Source organism: Lithobates pipiens, unplaced genomic scaffold (assembly GCF_037356315.1).
Source record: "Lithobates pipiens isolate NorthernLeopardFrog02 unplaced genomic scaffold, aLitPip1_a1.2 Scaffold_19, whole genome shotgun sequence".
Classification (NCBI taxonomy): domain Eukaryota; kingdom Metazoa; phylum Chordata; class Amphibia; order Anura; family Ranidae; genus Lithobates; species Lithobates pipiens.
The window spans coordinates 359,950,758-359,970,500 of record NW_027507764.1 but is presented as its reverse complement, the minus strand read 5'-3'; the positions used below and the strand labels follow the sequence as shown (position 1 = coordinate 359,970,500).

General features: G+C 43.6%; 1 protein-coding gene across 1 annotated transcript in view; it reads right to left on the bottom strand.

Moving 5' to 3' along the window:
* Positions 1-1,348: 1,348 nt before the first annotated feature.
* Positions 1,349-19,743, bottom strand: part of GMPR (guanosine monophosphate reductase) — a 125,004-nt gene continuing 106,609 nt past the window's right edge. The window contains exon 9 of the mRNA XM_077492230.1: positions 1,349-2,210. Within this exon, the coding sequence (XP_077348356.1) occupies positions 2,030-2,210 (181 nt within the window). The 3' untranslated portion in view covers positions 1,349-2,029. The remainder of the gene's footprint in view (positions 2,211-19,743) is intronic.

The following is a 19,743-nucleotide window of genomic DNA, read 5'->3' as shown; positions in this document are numbered from 1 at the left end:
ATCCAAATGAGTTTTCTTCCATTATTTTGTCATTTTACTGCAAAAAGCTGAATAGGTCATTTAGATACTACGGTAGCATGTCATGCCCAACTATTTAGAAATCTGCCTACATCTACTTTCAGGGAAGGGATTCGATTTTATTGTGACTGTTATTCTATGCCTCAAAAAACAAAACAAAAAAACTGTATCAAATGAACATTAAAGTGGATGTAAACCTGAAATTTTTATTCTTTTTATTTATTTTTTGTCTGGCATATAGAGTATGGGATTTCAGATCAGCTGTGCCCAGTCTTGCCACAAAGAGTTATTCCAGCTCTGAGCAATCCTCATATCTTTTTTTCAGTGAAATAAAAACGGACAAACTGTGAAAACTTTGTCTGTTCTTCCCCTTGCTGTGATTGACAGGTGATTTACATATCTTGTGCACTAGCCTAAGACATGCATTCTTTTTTTAATTCCCACCCCCACTCCTTTCTTCAGCAGCTCTGCAAGGGTTGGCTGTTCCACACCTCAGCATGATTGGGCATGCTGAAGTCATGTTGGGACTTTTCTGGGTTTTGACTGGATGTTAGTGATCATAGCAGAAGTTCAGTGTAAGAAATACACAGGAGAAAATGCATGTTGATAAGGGGGGTGTAGAGGTGGGCGGGGAGTCTACTGACATTATGACTCCACCCACTGAGCCCTGGAAAACAGACCCACTGACAAAATCTGAAGTTTTTCGGGTCTCATAGCAGACAGAGGGGAGACATTTGGCAGATAAGTATGCATGCAGGAGGCATGTATATCCTTCTAGATAACCAATATTGCAGTAGTTTAGAAAAGATGAGAGCGGGTTTACATCCACTTTAAGCCTAGGAATGATTTCAAGGGTCAATAACATTAATATGTATTTCTTGTTATAGAGAAAGTCATATGATGTAATGACAATTACGCTGGTTCTAAGGCTGAAGGTGCATTACATAACAAATGAGTCCTTGGTGTTGAATGAATCTTATAGTTCACTACAAAATCTTGCAGTTAACAATGAATATGTTATCATGGTATCTTTGGCACTTTTAGGCTGCTCAGCAATCACCTGCAATAGGCAGTGGACAGGGGTGTCTGTGCCCGCTGCAAAGATTACTCGACAAATAGCAATCTGCCGAACACTACACATTCAAGCAAATGAGGAAGTGCCGCAAACGCAAAACACACGGTTGCAGTGTGTACATGGGTTTAAGGTGTCACATCACTTCCTCACCGCCTGTCAGTAGCCTCTGAAGCATGATCCAAACACGGTTCAGGCTTCAGAGGAAAATAAGATTTAGACGCACGTCTTAATCTACTCTTAAGAAAACAGTATGTATAAAGCTTGAGATTCCTTTTAATGGTAAAGTTAGCAGAAATCAGACATGGGTGATAATGAGCTTAATAGTAAATACAGTTCTATTCGTGCAAAAATAATCACATACTTTATATAGGCAATGCATAGGATTTTTGAACCACTTCTCTTATTATTTAAATAAATATTTACTATTGTACATTTTAAAGTCTCCAATGTCCTTAAAAGGCCACCAATAGGTTGCTGTAACCTAAATAAGTTTGGCGCTTAAAAACATTGAAGTCCTCATAAATACAATCCATGAACTTTTTTCATAGAAGTTATTCCATACAATAAGTATTGTCATAACAATAATATATAGTTTTGACTTAAAAATTGTCAATTATGTAAATAAATTAACGCTGAGTAAATCTATGGTAGATAAATTTCAGTATATTTATGTTACATAAAAAAGAAAAAAAAAAACAGTTGACTATTTTCCTTGTATTATATGAAAATGGAAAGTCTTCTCCAAAAAAACAACCAAAACCCCAGAATAAATCAGTAATAATAAATAGTGTGGTAATCTGATAAATGTTGGTACATAAGTAGTTTGTGCACATCTGCAGTGAAATATCATCACTGAACAATCAGTTGTCCAGTTATAAAAACTAGGCAGAGGCCTGTGACTAAAATGGTACTATAATAAGATCTATGGGCGTTCTATTAAGAAAACATCTGGTTGAACTGCTGGGTGACACGGATAAAAGTCGTCCGCCTGCTTAGCTCTTTGAGTTTAGCCGCTCCAACATATGTACAAGTAGATCGAAGTCCCCCTAGGATGTCTCGAATAGTGTTCTCCGCATCTCCTTTATATTGTACCTCTATAGTCCTGCCTTCAGAAGCCCTGAAAAAGAAAAAAAAAGATGTGATATCTCCTCTTAATATAAAATTAAATCATTTAAATTATTATATGTTTGTTTAAACTTGATATAGTTAAAAAGGGAAACACCTAAATATGCAGGTGGACCCTGTTTTACATGCCAAGGGACTTGTCTGGCAAGGTAGACGACCTGAACTTTTTTTTTTTTGCAGTTCAGTAATGCTTACAGGTATGTCCCCCGGGAGGCACAGTGGTGTAGTGGTTAGCACTCTCACCTAGCAGTAAGAAGGGTCGCTGGTTTGAACCCCAACCACGACACTATCTGCCTGGAGTTTGCATGTTCTACCTGTGCCTGCGTGGGTTTCCTCCGGGTACTCCGGTTTCCTCCCACACTCCAAAGACATGCAGGTAGGTTAATTGGCTTCTGTCCAAAATTGGCCCTAGTATATGAATGGGGACCTTGGATTGTGGGCTCCTTGAGGGTAGGGACCAATGTGAGTGTGTAATGTACAGGTATAGGGACAATTGTAGACACTCACTCAGGTTGAACAGGATGGACTGGTGTCTTTATTCAACCTTACTATGAAATTATGTCCCTTTCTACTCTGTGATATGATAATAAAAGGAAAAGCAGCAGACTGATGTGCTCATGTCTCTGTCACACTGCTCTCTTCTAATATTAGAATGTTCCTTGGACCAATTTCCAATTTGAAACTCTTCTGTACAGTATAGTAAGAGGCTAAGGCAAATCCAGGTAAATGTAATATATTGCAGTTACCAATTATTAGATGAGATGGCTGTTTTGTTTTCTTTTTTAGGCTTTTTTTCTTGGTGATCTGGCCAGTAACACACCTCCTGTATTAGAGTGCCTACATTCTGAATGAAGGAACACAGGTGACACCTTTGGGTAGCAGCACTGTCTGTCTGGGGGTAGGGGAGTGTTAGAAGAACTAGCAGATTTAAATACAGACGGGGGCTCATTCACACGTGTTTCAATCCCATGTATCTATGCAGCATTTATTCAGCATTTTTAAAGTCTCATAACTAACTGCCCTTCAACGTCTGCCATGAACATTACAATGACACCACACAGTGCTGTTTACACAGGAGCGATTGTGGTGTGTTGTGTCATGTTAAAAATTACACAGTATGTCGCATTCATGGTATGCTCGTCTACATTGATTTCAGTGGTAATGCTTTAAAACCCCATTTAAACAGCAACTACAGCATTTATGGCTTGTTATTGAAGCATTTATAAAGTGTTAGCTGGGCATTAAAGGAGAGGCAGTGGAGGTTAATGTATCCCAGAAAGCAATGGGAAATAATAAAGAGCTACGACAGAGCAACCCCAGTCACTTTCTGGTTGTACAGAGCAGCTGTGTGCTAATATCATTTGTTTCTGTGTGCAGGAAAAATAATCAAGCCAGCCAGCAACATTGTTAGTGCCAGACAGGAGCAGAGCCACTGAGCATTATTGCCAATGGCAAAGCTTTTTGTGTCAGCAAAAAGTTGAGTTGGACCAAGCCAAGTGTCAAAGAAATCAAAGTATAACAATTCCTCTTGCAGAGAATTCACAAAAATGTCTGCTATCACCCCACAACCTAACCATGCCTCATAGCAGAAAATTTCCTTTATATCACTTCCCTGTTCAAGGATCACTAAAGGCAAAACATTAAAAAAATAAATAAAAAAATAACAAACATGTTATATTTACCTCCGCTTAGTTTTGCACAGAGTGGCCCCGAACCTGTTCTTCTGGGGTCCCTCGGTGGCTGTCTCGGCTCCCTCCCGCAAGGACTCCACAACTTCATGCGAGCTCCCTCGCATAGTGTGGAGTGCTTGCGGGCACGCTCCCGTGATACAGTGAGCGGCCGTAGCCGCTCGCTGTATCACTTGGCCCCGCCCCCCTGCACGCCACACCATTGGATGTGATTGACAGCAGCGTGAGCCAATGGCCAGGGTGAGCGGCGAAGAGGACGTCGGGGGCGAGCGTGGGACTTTCAAGGGGTCAGGTAAGTAAAACGGGGGTGCTGGGGGCGCCGGCATTACAACAAAATGTTTATTTTCCTTTTAGGATAAAAGTTTTACATAAATAAATAAAACCTGATAATTTTAAGCACCCCTGTCAGTAGTAAATGGCTTGTCTCATCCCTTTAATTGCAAGAGAGCTTTTCTGTTGAATAACAATAAAGTCTAAAAAAACATTTAACTAATGCAGTCATCGCATCTAAGAATTGGTATGCTGTAATATAATAAAGGTTTGCTTTTGGGTTTAATACTGCTTTAACCTCTTGGCAGATGACCACGTATGCGGCCTCTTAGCAGGTGGGCCTCGGAGCCGAGCAGCAGCATATTTGCGTGAAATATTGCAAAAACAGCTCTGCTGAGAGCACAAGCCCTGCTTGTGATTGGGAGCTTTCCAATCACGTGACCACCATGATAGCCAATCACAGTGGTCACATAATCATAAACCCCGCCCTGCTAGCCGGCAAACATCTTAAAGGGCTGGGAGGTGACGGCTCCAAGGGGTTATAGATGTATTAATGAACAGAGAGCTGCATACATTTGTGTCATTTAAATCTGCCTGGAGTTTAGCTTTAAGATGGGCTGGTATTTCCTGCAGGGTGAATATATTGTTCTTTTTAAAGACTGTATTGGGTACAGTAATGATACAAGTATAGAACAATGTAGTTAACATCTCTACTTTTAAAGACACAGATAATAAGCACTATGGATAATGTGCGCAGGAGAGCGGTAATAGAAACATATCGGAGAATTATATCTGGGCACTTATAATTGAAAAACTAGCATCCATTACAGCAGTGGAGAACAACCATAGTAAAGTGCTTGGTGAATATAATTAGGAGAGGGAGGGAGGAGAAGGTAGGGAAGGGATAGGAGGGGGATCCCAATGGAGTGGCAGGTGGATATTATTAACTTTATATTTTTATTGGGCCATCCAGCACTAGCTCTGTTACATTAGAGGGCAATCACTAGAGAAACGTCGTAACAGATAAAAATAACCCTAAGATGCCATCATCCCCCACTTTGCAGAGTTCAGAGCATACCACGATTGGACTATAAAGAGTTTTAAAAAGTTAGATTACTGATTTTTTTTAATGGTAATGCAAAGGAAGGTGCAAGATTTCTAATTTTCTGAGAGGGGGGAAAAAGGCATTTATTTTAGGAGACCCTGACACTTTGACCTGATCCCTTCTAATATCTATTTATCTATCTATCTATCTATCTATCTATCTATCTATCTATCTATATTGTGCAATTACTTTGGTAACAAATCAAAATTCAGCCGTATTTTGCATCAACGAATACGAAAGAAATAATAGCGGATATAATGAATGAATTCAACATGATTCGGTAGTCAAAAGGTCAACTCAAAGTAAATCATACAGTCCAATCAGCTGATTAATTTTGTGCTGGAGGTTGGATTACTGGCAAAGTGCATTCCTGAGAACTGAGTGAGAAGGGTGTTGTATTGTATTTGAGCAGAGGAGAAGAGATATTGTTATTGTGTGTGTTAATAGATTCAATAAACCAATGACTTTCCAAACTACGAATCATTATCACGAATATATATACATACATAAATATTCAATTTCAACTAATACGAATGAAATTATAGCGCATATAACGAATGATTTCGACATGATTTGAGATTCAGTATAACGAATATCGACACTCTACAGAAATAACAAATTATCCGAAAACATATTAACGTAACATAACAAATATAACAGAACGAAATGATGTACCATATTTATCTGCATATATCACGCACAGGCGTATAACACACACATTCATTTTAAGAGGGAAGTTTCAGGGAAAAAAAACGTACATTTTAAATAAGGCAGCTATTGGCGTATAACACACACACGCTATTTGCACCTGATTTTCCTGGTGAAAAAGTGAGTGTTATACGTCAATAAATACAGTATTTTACGAATGACAATGAACCAAAACTAAACACAATTTTCTGTTGTGCACAAGTCTACTATCTATCTATCTATCTATCTATCTATCTATCTATCTATCTATCTATCTATCTATCTCTCTAATTCTTTAATTCCACTGAGTCCCTGGCAAGCCAGATTTTCACAGATCCATTTGTCTCTGGCCCTTACAATGTTTTCCACCCCGAGAAAACATTTGAAACATACAGTAATTACAACACTTGCTAATGATCACACCTTGAGAGTGTGCACATTTGTGGGGAAAAGTATCTTCTAAGTGACATGTCAAAATAATAACATCTACCTCTTCAGTGTGGAGTCAGAAAAGTATTCAGTATTTGCACAAGACTCTCCTAGATGCTGGATAAGGGAATACATTAGCTAGTGAAGAACACGGCATTTAACTGGCAGATCCTGTGAAGTATCATTCATGACAGGCTGAGGTGCGGAAATAGGATTTGACACTATCCTTACACTTTTCTGCTACAGAGATGTAAAAAAAAATGAACCCCCTGGGGAATTTATACTATACAATAAGCTGCTTCTTCACCTAATTATCCCCTTACAGTTTGTCATGTGTCTGGTCTCAGAGTTCCACAGACCACACTATATTTCTACTACATACTTAAGCTTAAGCTTGAGCTTCAAATTACCATAAAAAGTCAGTCAAATGGAGGAGCTATACAAATATAGAGATGCAACCTGCTTTTTCTTGTCCTTATTTATTTTCTTCCTGCTAGTAATCAATATAATACACACACACACACACACACACACACACACACACACACACACACACACACACACACACATATATATATATATATATATATATATATATATATATATATATATATATATATATATATATATATATATATATATATATATATATACACATATACACACACACACACATATACAGTGCCTTGCAAAAGTATTCGGCCCCCTTGAACTTTTCAACCTTTTGCCACATTTCAGGCTTCAAACATAAAGATATAAAATTTTAATTTTTTGTGAAGAATCCCCAACAAGTGGGACACAATTGTGAAGTGGAACGAAATCTATTGGATATTTTAAACTTTTTTAGCAAATAAAAAACTGAAAAGTGGTGCGTTCAAAATTATTCGGCCCCTTTACTTTCAGTGCAGCAAACTCACTCCAGAAGTTCAGCGAGGATCTCTGAATGATCCAATGTTGTCCTAAATGACTGATGGTGATAAATAGAATCCACCTGTGTGTAATCAAGTCTCTGTATAAATGCACCTGCTCTGTGATAGTCTCAGGGTTCTGTTGAAAGCGCAGAGAGCATCATGAAGACCAAGGAACACACCAGGCAGGTCCGTAATACTGTTGTGGAGAAGTTTAAAGCCGGATTTGGATACAAAAAGATTTCCCAAGCTTTAAACATCCCAAGGAGCACTGTGCAAGCGATCATTTTGAAATGGAAGGAGTATCAGACCACTGCAAATCTACCAAGACCTGGCCGTCCCTCTAAACTTTCAGCTCAGACAAGGAGAAGACTGATCAGAGATGCAGCCAAGAGGCCCATGATCACTCTGGATGAACTGCAGAGAACTACAGCTGAGGTGGGAGAGTCTGTCCATAGGACAACAATCAGTCGTACACTGCACAAATCTGGCCTTTATGGAAGAGTGGCAAGAAGAAAGCCATTTCTCAAAGATATCCATAAAAAGTCTTGTCTAAAGTTTGCCACAAGCCACCTGGGAGACACACCAAACATGTGGAAGAAGGTGCTCTGGTCAGATGAAACCAAAATCCAACTTTTTGCCCACAATGCAAAACGATATGTTTGGCGTAAAAGCAACACAGCTCATCACCCTCGACACACCATCCCCACTGTCAAACATGGTGGTGGCAGCATCATGGTTTGGGCCTGCTTTTCTTCAGCAGGGACAGGAAAGATGGTTAAAATTGAGGGGAAGATGGATGCAGCCAAATACAGAACCATTCTGGATGAAAACCTGTTGGAGTCTGCAAAAGACCTGAAACTGGGACGGAGATTTATCTTCCAACAAGACAATGATCCCAAACATACAGCAAAATCTACAAAGGAATGGTTCACAAATAAACGTATCCAGGTGTTAGAATGGCCAAGTCAAAGTCCAGACCTGAATCCAATAGAAAATCTGTGGAAAGAGCTGAAAACTGCTGTTCACAAAGGCTCTCCATCCAACCTCACTGAGCTCGAGCTGTTTTGCAAGAAAGAATGGGCAAGAATTTCAGTCTCTCGATGTGCAAAACTGGTAGAGACATACCCCAAGCGACTTGCAGCTGTAATCGCAGCAAAAGGTGGCTCTACAAAGTATTAACGCAAGGGGGCCGAATAATTTTGCACGCTCCCCTTTTCATATTTTTATTAGTTAAAAAAGTTTCAAAAATCCAATAGATTTCGTTCCACTTCACAATTGTGTCCCTGTCACGTACATTTAAGCAGAGCCCGGAGTGCAGGGAGTGGCCTCTCGTAGACCTCTGACTCGAGAGACCCTGGTAGTGGTGACAGGGGCTCAGGAGCACAGAGGGGCACAAGTGCCTGACTGGATAGCAGATGGTAAAGGCAGAAGACCGTTGAAGGAGGAGGTGTATTGTAGTCCGGTGTCTGAATACAGGCAAAGGTGAGATAAGGTCCAGCAGACAGCAGAAGGGTTCCTGTAGTCCAGCAACGGCATACAAGTGATTGCAGGAGGTGACAAACAACGGAGGGGTATTGTAGTCCAACAACGGATGCAGGTGCAATGGATAAGCGGAAGCGGAAGAGTCCAGTAGTCTGTGGCCAAAGGTAGAAGGCTACAAACGCAGAAGGAGTACAGCCAAATATTGCGGAGGACTGGGAGGTGTCCTATAGTACAACAGCAAGCAACTTACAGTTGACGGATGGTGTAACAGTCCAGGTCAGGCACAGGCGGGCAGATCAGATACAGAAACGGAATCCAGAAGAGTAGTCGGGTACAAGCCAAAGTCGGGGGGCAGGCAGCAAACAGCAGAATCGGAAACAAGCCGGGTTCGATACGGATCAGGGTACAGGTACAGGTTCAGATTCAGATACGGATCACCAGGACGCACAGGAACGCTGTTGATCAGGCAGCAAGGCAGTGAGGCATGGATCCAGTTTAAATAGCGCTATTGGCGCCAATTTGCGTCAAACGGCCGCGCGCGCACCCGCGTGCGCGCTCCCGCGCGCATGCGCACGCGCGCGCACGTGCACGCGCACGCGCACGCGCACACCGCCGATCGCGGTAACGCTCCTGGAACTGGGCAAGAGATCTTCTGCGACTTTCGCCGCTCGGACGTCCGTGAGGAGGATCTTCCTGACATTGCCCCCCCCCAATGGGCAGCCTCCGGATGCCCAACTGGGACATCTTACCTGGGTGAGATCTTTTAAATGCCAGAACCAACCTCTTGGCGTGGATGCCAGTCTCTGGTTCCCAGGAGTTCTCTTCTGGACCATACCCCTTCCACTTCACCAGATACTGTACCTGGTTGCGTCTCTTTCTGCAATCCAAAATTGCTTCTACTTCAAACTCCTCTTCACCATTAATAAGCACAGGTTCAGGAGGGCCCACGTTCCGATCGGTGAAGGGATCCTGGATTGAAGGTCTTAAGAGGGACACATGAAACACTGGGTGAATACGCAGCGATTCTGGTAATTTCAGCTCATAAGCCACATTGTTAATTTTCCTGGAAATTGGGAAAGGACCCACAAATTTTGGGCCCAGTTTCCTAGATGGGCATGTTAATTTTAGATTCAGAGTAGATAACCAAACCAAATCTCCGGGTTTTAGGTCGAGCTCCCCTCTCCTCTTTCTGTCAAAAACTGCTTTGTTGCGTTCTTGAGTTCTTGCCATCGTTTCTTGAAGCAACTTGTTATTGGTGCAGAAAAAGTCCAAAGTTTCTTGAACTGCTGGAACCGTGCATTCTGGGATATTGGCTGATAAGAACTGAGGGTGAAAACCATAGTTCGCAAAGAAGGGAGATTGATTAGTTGCAGAATGAACAGAGTTATTGTAGGAAAACTCGGCAAGTGGTAAAAGGGATACCCAATCGTCTTGCGAAAAAGAAGAATAACACCGCAAATACTGCTCAAGGGTCTGGTTCGTTCATTCGGTCTGGCCGTTGGTCTGGGGATGATAGGCAGACGAGAACGAAAGATCAATTTCCAAGGACTTACATAAAGCTCTCCAAAATTTTGATGTAAATTGTACCCCTCGGTCGGAAACAATGTTCGCAGGTATACCGTGGAGTCTTACAAATCTCCTTAATGAAGATCCTTGCGGTCTCAGGGGCAGAAGGTGTACCCTTCATGGGCAGAAAGTGAGCCATTTTGGACAATCTGTCGACCACCACAAGGATAGTGGTGAAGCCTTCTGACGGAGGTAATTCTACAGTAAAGTCTATGGAAATCATTTTCCAAGGCCTTTCCGGGATGGGGAGTGGTTTCAGCAACCCCCAGGCTTTGGTCTTGCTACTCTTGTTCTGGGTACAGGTAATGCAAGATTCAACATAAAGTTTACAGTCTCTTAGCAGCTGAGGCCACCAGAAGGTGCGTTGGAGAAGTTCGGCGGTCTTGTGTACCCCAAAATGACCGGCCAATTTGTGGTCGTGGCAAGACTTGAGAACAGCAACCCGTAGTTGTTGGGGCACGTAGATCTTGTTTTCATGCCATAACAAGTTATTGCTAGAGAGTAAGGTGGTGTTTGAGGGATGTGGAGCTGAAGATGAAGCCTGCTTAAGTTGGGATAGAAGATCTTCCTGGAGCATAAGGAAATTTCCGGGCGCAAGGATGGTGTCTGTGGGTTGAAGAACTTCGGGTTCGCTGAACATCCGGGATAGCGCGTCGGGTTTGGTGTTCTTTGATCCGGGCCTATAGGTTATGTGGAAGGAAAATCTTGTAAAGAACAGTGCCCATCTGGCCTGACGCGGCTTCAGCCTCTTAGCAGTCTTTAAATACTCTAAGTTCTTGTGGTCAGTGTATACCAGAATGGGATGGACTGCTCCCTCCAGGAGATAGCGCCATTCCTCAAGTGCGGCTTTGATAGCGAGTAACTCCCTGTCCCCGACATCATAATTCTTTTCCGCTTCAGACAATTTACGTGAGAAGAACGCTACTGGGTGCAATAAAGCCTTTGGGCCCTGTCTCTGAGAAAGGACTGCTCCCACTGCAACTTCGGATGCATCCACCTCAAGGATGTAGGGTAGCGCAGAATTAGGATGCTTCAGGACAGATGCTGATACAAATTGTTCTTTAAGGGAAGAAAATGTGGCCTGTGCCTCCGGAGTCCACTGGAACTTGATACCTTGTCTCGTTAATCTGGGGATTGGAGCGATGATTGTAGAAAATCCCTTGATGAATTTTCGATAAAAATTCGCAAACCCCACAAAGCGTTGAATTCCTCTTTTATCAGTAGGGGCTGGCCAGTCCAGGATGGCCGAAACTTTTTGCGGATCCATCTTGATTCCATCCACCGAAATAATCAGCCCCAAAAACTGAATGCTGCGACGTTCAAACTCGCACTTCTCAGGTTTTGCGTACAAGCCGTGTTGGCGAAGCCGAGTGAGAACCTTCTTAACGTGTTCCCTGTGAGCTGGCAGAGAGGGGGAGAAAATTAAGATGTCGTCCAGATATACTATAACAAACAGGTCGAGAAAATCTCTAAAGATATCATTCACAAAATGCTGGAAAGTCGCAGGAGCGTTGCATAGCCCAAAGGGCATTACGAGATATTCAAAATGTCCGAAGCGGTCTTCCATTCGTCCCCGCTTCGGATACGGACCAAATTATAGGCTCCGCGAAGATCCAATTTTGTGAAGATACTAGCTGATCCAAGGCGCTGGAATAATTCGGGTACCAAAGGCAGTGGGTACCGGTTCTTGACTGTAACTTTATTTAAGTCCCGGTAGTCAACACAAGGGCGGAGAGAATGGTCCTTCTTTTCTACAAAAAAGATTCCTGCCCCAGCTGGGGACGTAGAAGGACGTATGAACCCCTTTTTCAGATTGTCGTCAATGTAAGTCCTGAGAGTCTCCAATTCCACTTCTGTTAAGGGAAATATTCTCCCGAAAGGGATCTCGGCTCCGGGAAGGATCTCAATTGGGCAATCGTAGGGTCTATGAGGGGGAAGTGTTTCTGCCCCCTTCTTGCTGAACACGTCCAGGAAGTCATGGTAGGTCTCAGGAACGTGCTGGCGAGTCTCAACATCGGTCTCCATGCACATTAAATGGGGTGAAACCTTAGTTGATTCTTGAAAGCAGTGTTGACGACAATAGGGGGAGAAAAAGAAAATGTTTCCGGTGGACCAGTCTATTTGCGGGTTGTGTGCCCGAAGCCAGGGCATACCCAGTATGATAGGGAAAAGGGGAGATTCAATAATGTCCAGGCAGAGTTGTTCCTGATGGTTACCGGAAATGGTAGCAGTCAAAGGACATGTCTCTTGTGTCACTGGTCCTGATTTGATAGCTGACCCATCGGCAAGGTGTACAGACAACCCTTTCGCCCTGGGCCGTAAGGGCACTTGGAACTTTTGGGCAAACGATAAGTCCATAAATCCACTGCACGCTCCAGAATCAACTATTGCGGGGACTTGAATGTTCCCTCCGGGTAGCTGAAGAGAGGCGGGAACAGCCAGGTGAGTAGCATTACTAGGCACAGCAGGTAAAACAGGAGAAGATACAGAAGAATGCTTACGGAATTTGGCAGGACAGGATCTCACGTAATGTCCGGGTTCTCCACAGTAAAGACACAGATTGTTGAGCTGCCGGCGTTGTCGTTCCTCGGTGGTGAGCGTTGGTCTAAGTAAGCCCAGTTGCATGGGTTCAGGCGTGTCAGCAGCAGGATGTGCAGGGGGATTAGGTACACGGGGTAACATCCAGACTGGTCGGGACGGCCCGGCAGTGCGTTCTGTTCTCCGTTCTCTCAAGCGTCTGTCTATCTGGATGGAGAGGTTGATAAGGGCTTCAAGAGTTGCTGGAACACCCACCCGGGCCAATTCATCTTTTAGAGGTTCAGAGAGTCCCATGCGAAACTGGTATCGCAGAGCAGCATCGTTCCAGGTAGTATCGGAACTCCAGCGCCGAAATTCAGACGCATAGTCCTCTGCCGCTCTGCGGCCTTGCTGAAGAGAATATAAAGCTGCTTCCGCTGTGGCCACCTGCTGAGGATCCTCATAGAGCAAACCCATGGCTTGAAAAAAGGTATTCAGGTTATTAAGGCAGGCTTCCTTTTGCTCCAAAAGGCGGTGGGCCCAAGCCTGGGGCTCACCCAGTAGGAGGGAGATAACAAAACCCACCTTAGTGGATTCTAGAGAGAAGGTTCTGGGTTGAAGTGCAAAAAACAATTCACAGGCATTGCGAAAAGCTCTATACTTGCTGCGATTTCCCGAAAACCTCTCCGGAGTTGGGACCTTGGGTTCAGGGGGTAACATAACCACTGATGGCGCAGAAGAAGTTCCCGACACGGTAGGGCCTGTGGTAGATAAGACCTGGACACGCTCTTCCAATCGAGAATAGCCTTCTTGTAGAGATTTAACAGCCTGGGTAAGTCCAGCAAGATGACGGCATAAATCATCCATGGCCGAATCTCCCTGCGTGGGCTCAGACATGGCTGCCTGATACTGTCACGTACCTTTAAGCAGAGCCCGGAGTGCAGGGAGTGGCCTCTCGTAGACCTCTGACTCGAGAGACCCTGGTAGTGGTGACAGGGGCTCAGGAGCACAGAGGGGCACAAGTGCCTGACTGGATAGCAGATGGTAAAGGCAGAAGACCGTTGAAGGAGGAGGTGTATTGTAGTCCGGTGTCTGAATGCAGGCAAAGGTGAGATAAGGTCCAGCAGACAGCAGAAGGGTTCCTGTAGTCCAGCAACGGCATACAAGTGATTGCAGGGGGTGACAAACAACGGAGGGGTATTGTAGTCCAACAACGGATGCAGGTGCAATGGATAAGCGGAAGAGTCCAGTAGTCTGTGGCCAAAGGTAGAAGGCTACAAACGCAGAAGGAGTACAGCCAAATATTGCGGAGGACTGGGAGGTGTCCTATAGTACAACAGCAAGCAACTTACAGTTGACGGATGGTGTAACAGTCCAGGTCAGGCACAGGTGGGCAGATCAGATACAGAAACGGAATCCAGAAGAGTAGTCGGGTACAAGCCAAAGTCGGGGGGCAGGCAGCAAACAGCAGAATCGGAAACAAGCCGGGTTCGATACGGATCAGGGTACAGGTACAGGTACAGGTACAGGTTCAGGTTCAGATTCAGATACGGATCACCAGGACGCACAGGAACGCTGTTGATCAGGCAGCAAGGCAGTGAGGCATGGATCCAGTTTAAATAGCGCTATTGGCGCCAATTTGCGTCAAACGGCCGCGCGCACGTGCACGCGCACGCGCGCACCGCCGATCGCGGTAACGCTCCTGGAACTGGGCAAGAGATCTTCTGCGACTTTCGCCGCTCGGACGTCCGTGAGGAGGATCTTCCTGACAGTCCCACTTGTTGGTGATTCTTCACAAAAAATAAAAATTGTATATCTTTATGTTTGAAGCCTGAAATGTGGCAAAAGGTTGAAAAGTTCAAGGGGGCCAAATACTTTTGCAAGGCACTGTATATATATATATATATATATATATATATATATATATATATATATATATATATATATATATATATATATATATATTTTTTTTTTTTTTTACTTTTACACATACACACACATGCACAGTGTCTCACAAAAGAGGAGAAGAAGAGTACACCCCCACATTTTTGTAAATATTTTATGCTATCTTTTCATGTGACAACACTGAAGAAACTACACTTTGCTACAATGTAAATTAGTGAGTGTACAGCTTGTATAACAGTGTAGATTTTCTGTCCCCTCAAAATAACTCAACACACAACCATTAATTTCTAAAACATTAATGGCTATATATATATATATATATATATATATACATATATATATCCAGGTACACCCATCTACTATTCAGAGAGGTGTGGCCAGAAGTGGTATTCATGGAAGAATTGCGCCTCAACTATGTGCAGAAAAATGGGGCTGCATTTCTGAAAGTGGAGTTGAAGATTTGGTCAGGATCAATGGTGTCCTCCATGCTGAGAAATACAGGTAGATACTTATCCATCATGTCATACCTTCAGGGAGGCATGTGACTGGCCCCAAATGTATTCTGCAGCAAGACAACGACCTCAAACATACAGCAAATGTCATTAAGAACTATCTTCAGTGTAAAGAAGAACAAGGAGTCCTTGAAGGGATGTTTAGGCCCCCTCAGAGGCCTGATCTCAACATCATTGAGTCTGTCTGGGATTACATGAAGAGACAGAAGTTTTTGAGGCAGCCTACATCCACAGAAGTTCCGTAGTTAGTTCTCCAAGATGTTTGGAACAACATTACTGCCGAGTTCCTTCAAAAGCTGTGTGCAAGTGTACCTAGGAGAATTGATGCTCTTTTGAAAGTAAAGGGTGGTCACAAAAAATATTGATTTGATTTTTCAATTCTTCTTTTGTTCACTCACTTTACATTTTGTAAATGTATAAAAATAAACAATATATATATATTTCTGAAAGTATTCTTACTAAAATGTTTGCACAGTACTGTTTTTAACCAGTTAAAGACCGCCCACTGCATATATACTGTGGCAGGGCGGCTCTATTGCACGAAACAACATACCTATACATTGTTTCATGCAATAGCTAGTGCGTCCACTGCATGCCGGGGGAGCGCACACGCCGGTCCTGCAAACTCAATGTCCGCCGACCACCTAGGATCGTTTCACAGAAAGGCAGAATGGGATCTGGCTATGTAAACAAGGCAGACTTCCATTCTGACAGGGGACAACACTGAGATTATCTGTTCCTAGTAATCAGAAACAGCGACCTCTGTGTTGTCCCAGTGAGCCCATCCCCCTCACAGTTAGAACACACACTTAGGGAACACAGTTAACCTATTGATCGCGCCTAGTGTTAACCCCTTCCCTGCCAGTGTCATTTATACAGTGATCAGTGCATTTTTTTAGCACTGATCACTGTATTGGTGTCACTGGTCCCCAAAAAGTGTCACTTGGAGTCAGATTTTCCGGCGGTGTGTGAGCGCCAACATTATCTATTGCAATTCTAAAAAAAATAAAAAATCACAGTTCTATTATGTATCTATTTTATTAGTACTTAGTAGGATCTTTGTTTTAATATTGGTACATAGAATAAATATTGTGTACCGTGGGAAGAAAAATAGCCATTCCACATTAAAATTTACCATATGCAAGCGCAATATTGTGTTCTACCAGCTTTTCCCACTAGCAGAATATAATGATCACTGTTCGTTCAGGAAAAACCCGATAGGTTGGTTGTACATAAATCGATCGATAGAATAACTTGTACACAACCAGCTAGCCCATACATGGATTGAAATTCAGCCAGTCCCTGCTGAACTGGCTGAATTTCGATCCATGTATGGCCAGCTTAAATGCTATAACAAAGGTAACAAAAGGAGACACTTCTTTCAGACACAATGAGGCTGATTTACTATTGTCACTCAATAAATAGAGTAAATATTCACTTCAATGATGTGAAAAGCAAATTCATGTTCCTCAATCACGTACACAATGAAATATGTAAACATGAATTTGCTTTGCACATGATTGATTTATTGAAAAACAGCCTCAATCACACAAGAATCAGTGTATTTGAAACTCAGAATTTGCAACATACTTTGCATATACAGTATCTCACAAAAGTGAGTACACCCCTTACATTTTTGTAAATATTTTATTATATCTTTTCATGTGACAACACTGAAGAAATTACACTTTGCTACAATGTAAAGTAAGGAGTGTAAAGCTTGTATAACAGTGTAAATTAGATATCCCCTCAAAATAACTCAACACACAGCCATTAATGTCTAAACTGCTGGCCACAAAAGTGAGTATACCCCTAAGTGAAAATGTCCAAATTGGGCCCAAAGTGTCAATATTTTGTGTGGCCACCCTTATTTTCCAACACTGCCTTAACCCTCTTGGGCATGGAGTTCACCAGAGCTTCACAGGCTGCCACTGGAGTCCACGCCTCCACAATGACATCCCGGAGCTGGTGGATGTTAGAGACCTTGCGCTCCTCCACCTTCTGTTTGAGGATGCCCCACAGATGCTCAATAAGGTTTAGGTCTGAAAACATGCTTGGCCAGTCCATCACCTTTACCCTCAGCTTCTTTAGCAAGGCAGTGGTTGTCTTGGAGGTGTGTTTGGGGTCTTTATGTTGGAATACTGCCCTGCGGCCCAGTCACTGAAGGGACAAGATCATGCTCTGCTTCAGTATGTCACAGTCTATGTTGGCATTCATGGTTTCTTCAATGAACGTGTAGCTTCCCAGTGCCAGCAGCACTCATACAGCCCCAGACCATGACACTCCCACCACCATGCTTGACTGTAGGCAAGACACACTTGTCTTTGTACTCCTCACCGGGTTGCCACTACACACACACTTGACACCATCTGAACCAAATAAGTTTCTCTTGATCTCATCAGACCATAGGACATGTCCATGTCCTTAGTCTGCTTGTCTTCAGAAAACTGTGGGCTTTCTTGTGCATCATCTTTAGAAGAAGCTTCCTTCTGGGACTAGAGCCATGCAGACAAATTTGATGCAGTGTGTAGCGTATGGTCTGAGCACTGACAGGCTGACCCCCCACCCTTTCAACCTCTGCAGCAATGCTGGCAGCACTCATACATCTATTTCCCAAAGACAACCTCTGGATATGATGCTGAGCATGTGCACTCAACTTCTATGGTCGACCATGGTGAGGCCTGTTCTGTGTGGAACCTGTCCTGTTAAACCGCTGTATGGTCTTGGCTAGGGATGAGCTTCGTGTTCGAGACGAACGTACGTTCGACTCGAACATTGGCTGTTCGGCCGTTCGGCGAATTCCGAACGTTTGGGCCGTTCGCGTCAAAATTCGAGTGGCGCGCGCGGACCACAATGCACTGCGGTGGCGCAGTGCATTGCTGGCTCATGATTGGCCAAGCATGCACTGTGACCCCGCATGCTTGGCCAATCGTAGCGCCAGCAGCGAGGAGAGCCATGATTGGCCACAGGCATCCTGCCTGTGGCCAATCATAGCTCAGGCTGTGTAGTGCACGCCCCACACTATATAAGGCCGCCTTTGAGGCGGCCTCGTGTAGTGTGTTAGCATCTGAAGCAGTGGGTGTTCTGTGTACCTTCAACACAGTACACACCGATCATTTTTGGCTGATTTCCTATCTTGCTGCTGTGTAGTGGTTGTTGTCTGTGCCCTGACCGCAGTATACACCACTATATTCACCTCACCTATATAGCTAGTGATCTAGCTTTAACCACTTAACAACTGCCCATTGCCGATTAACGGCTTCAGGGCGGTTGTTTAACTCTGAGAGGCCGTTAATTAATGGCCTCCCAGAATTCTGCTCTCGCGCGCCCCCTGGGGCGCGCGCTCGAGAGCATCCGTGACCGCCGGGTCCACTGGACCCGGCGCATCACGGATCACGGTAAACGGCCGCTCGTCGCGGCCGTTTACCACGTGATCGCTCCGTCAAATGACGGAGTGATCACTTGTAAACAAACCGGCGTCATGTTATGATGCCGGTTCCTCCCTCCCCTCTCTGTACCGATCGGTACAGCGGAGGGGAAAGAGATCGGTGTCAGCAGCGATGTGGGCTGCATCTGCAGTGCCCACATCGCTGCTCACCGAATTTAACCCCTCAATTCCCTGCCAATACTCTGCAATACCAGTGCATACTCTGCAGTACCCTGCCATTACTCTGCAGTACCCCGCCATTACTCTGCAGTACTATAACTTTCACAAAGACCAAATAATATCCACCAATTTGTACTTATTTTTACCAAAGATATGTAGTAGTATGAATTTTGGCCAAAATTTATGAAGAAAAAATTACTAATCTGCTAAATTTTATAACAGAAACGAAGAAAAATTCATTTTTTCGCAGAATTTTCGGTCTTTTTTCTTTTATAGCGCAAAAAATAAAAAACTGAGAGGTGATTAAATACCACCAAAAGAAAGCTCTATTTGTGTGAAAAAAAGGACAAACATTTCCTATAGGTCCAGTGTTGCATGACTGAGTAATTGTCATTCAAAATGTGAGGGCACCGAAAGCTGAAAATTGGTCTGGTTATTAAGGGTGTTTAAGTGCCCAGTGGTCAAGTGGTTAATAATAGAGCTTGCAGTCAGTAGTGTTAGGAGATAGTGCGTGCTGTCTGCGTGCTCTGTACCCAGTACATACCGCTATAATATAGGGCAGGCCCCTACTTTCAAACATCCAACTTACAAACATCTCCTACTTGCAAACGCAAGGAGACAGCAGCAAGTGAGATGAAAAAAGATGGACGACAAAACAAATTATACAGGGGTGATAACCCTTCCCTATGTTTTCCAAAAAGCTTAAAAATAGTTTTTTTGACTGGAGCTACACTTTAAAAATGTACCGGTTGAAAATTACAAACAGATTCAACTTAACACAACAAACCTACACAGTCCCTGTCTTGTTTGCACCGCCTGTATACTGCTGTTCTGAGTATATAGGGC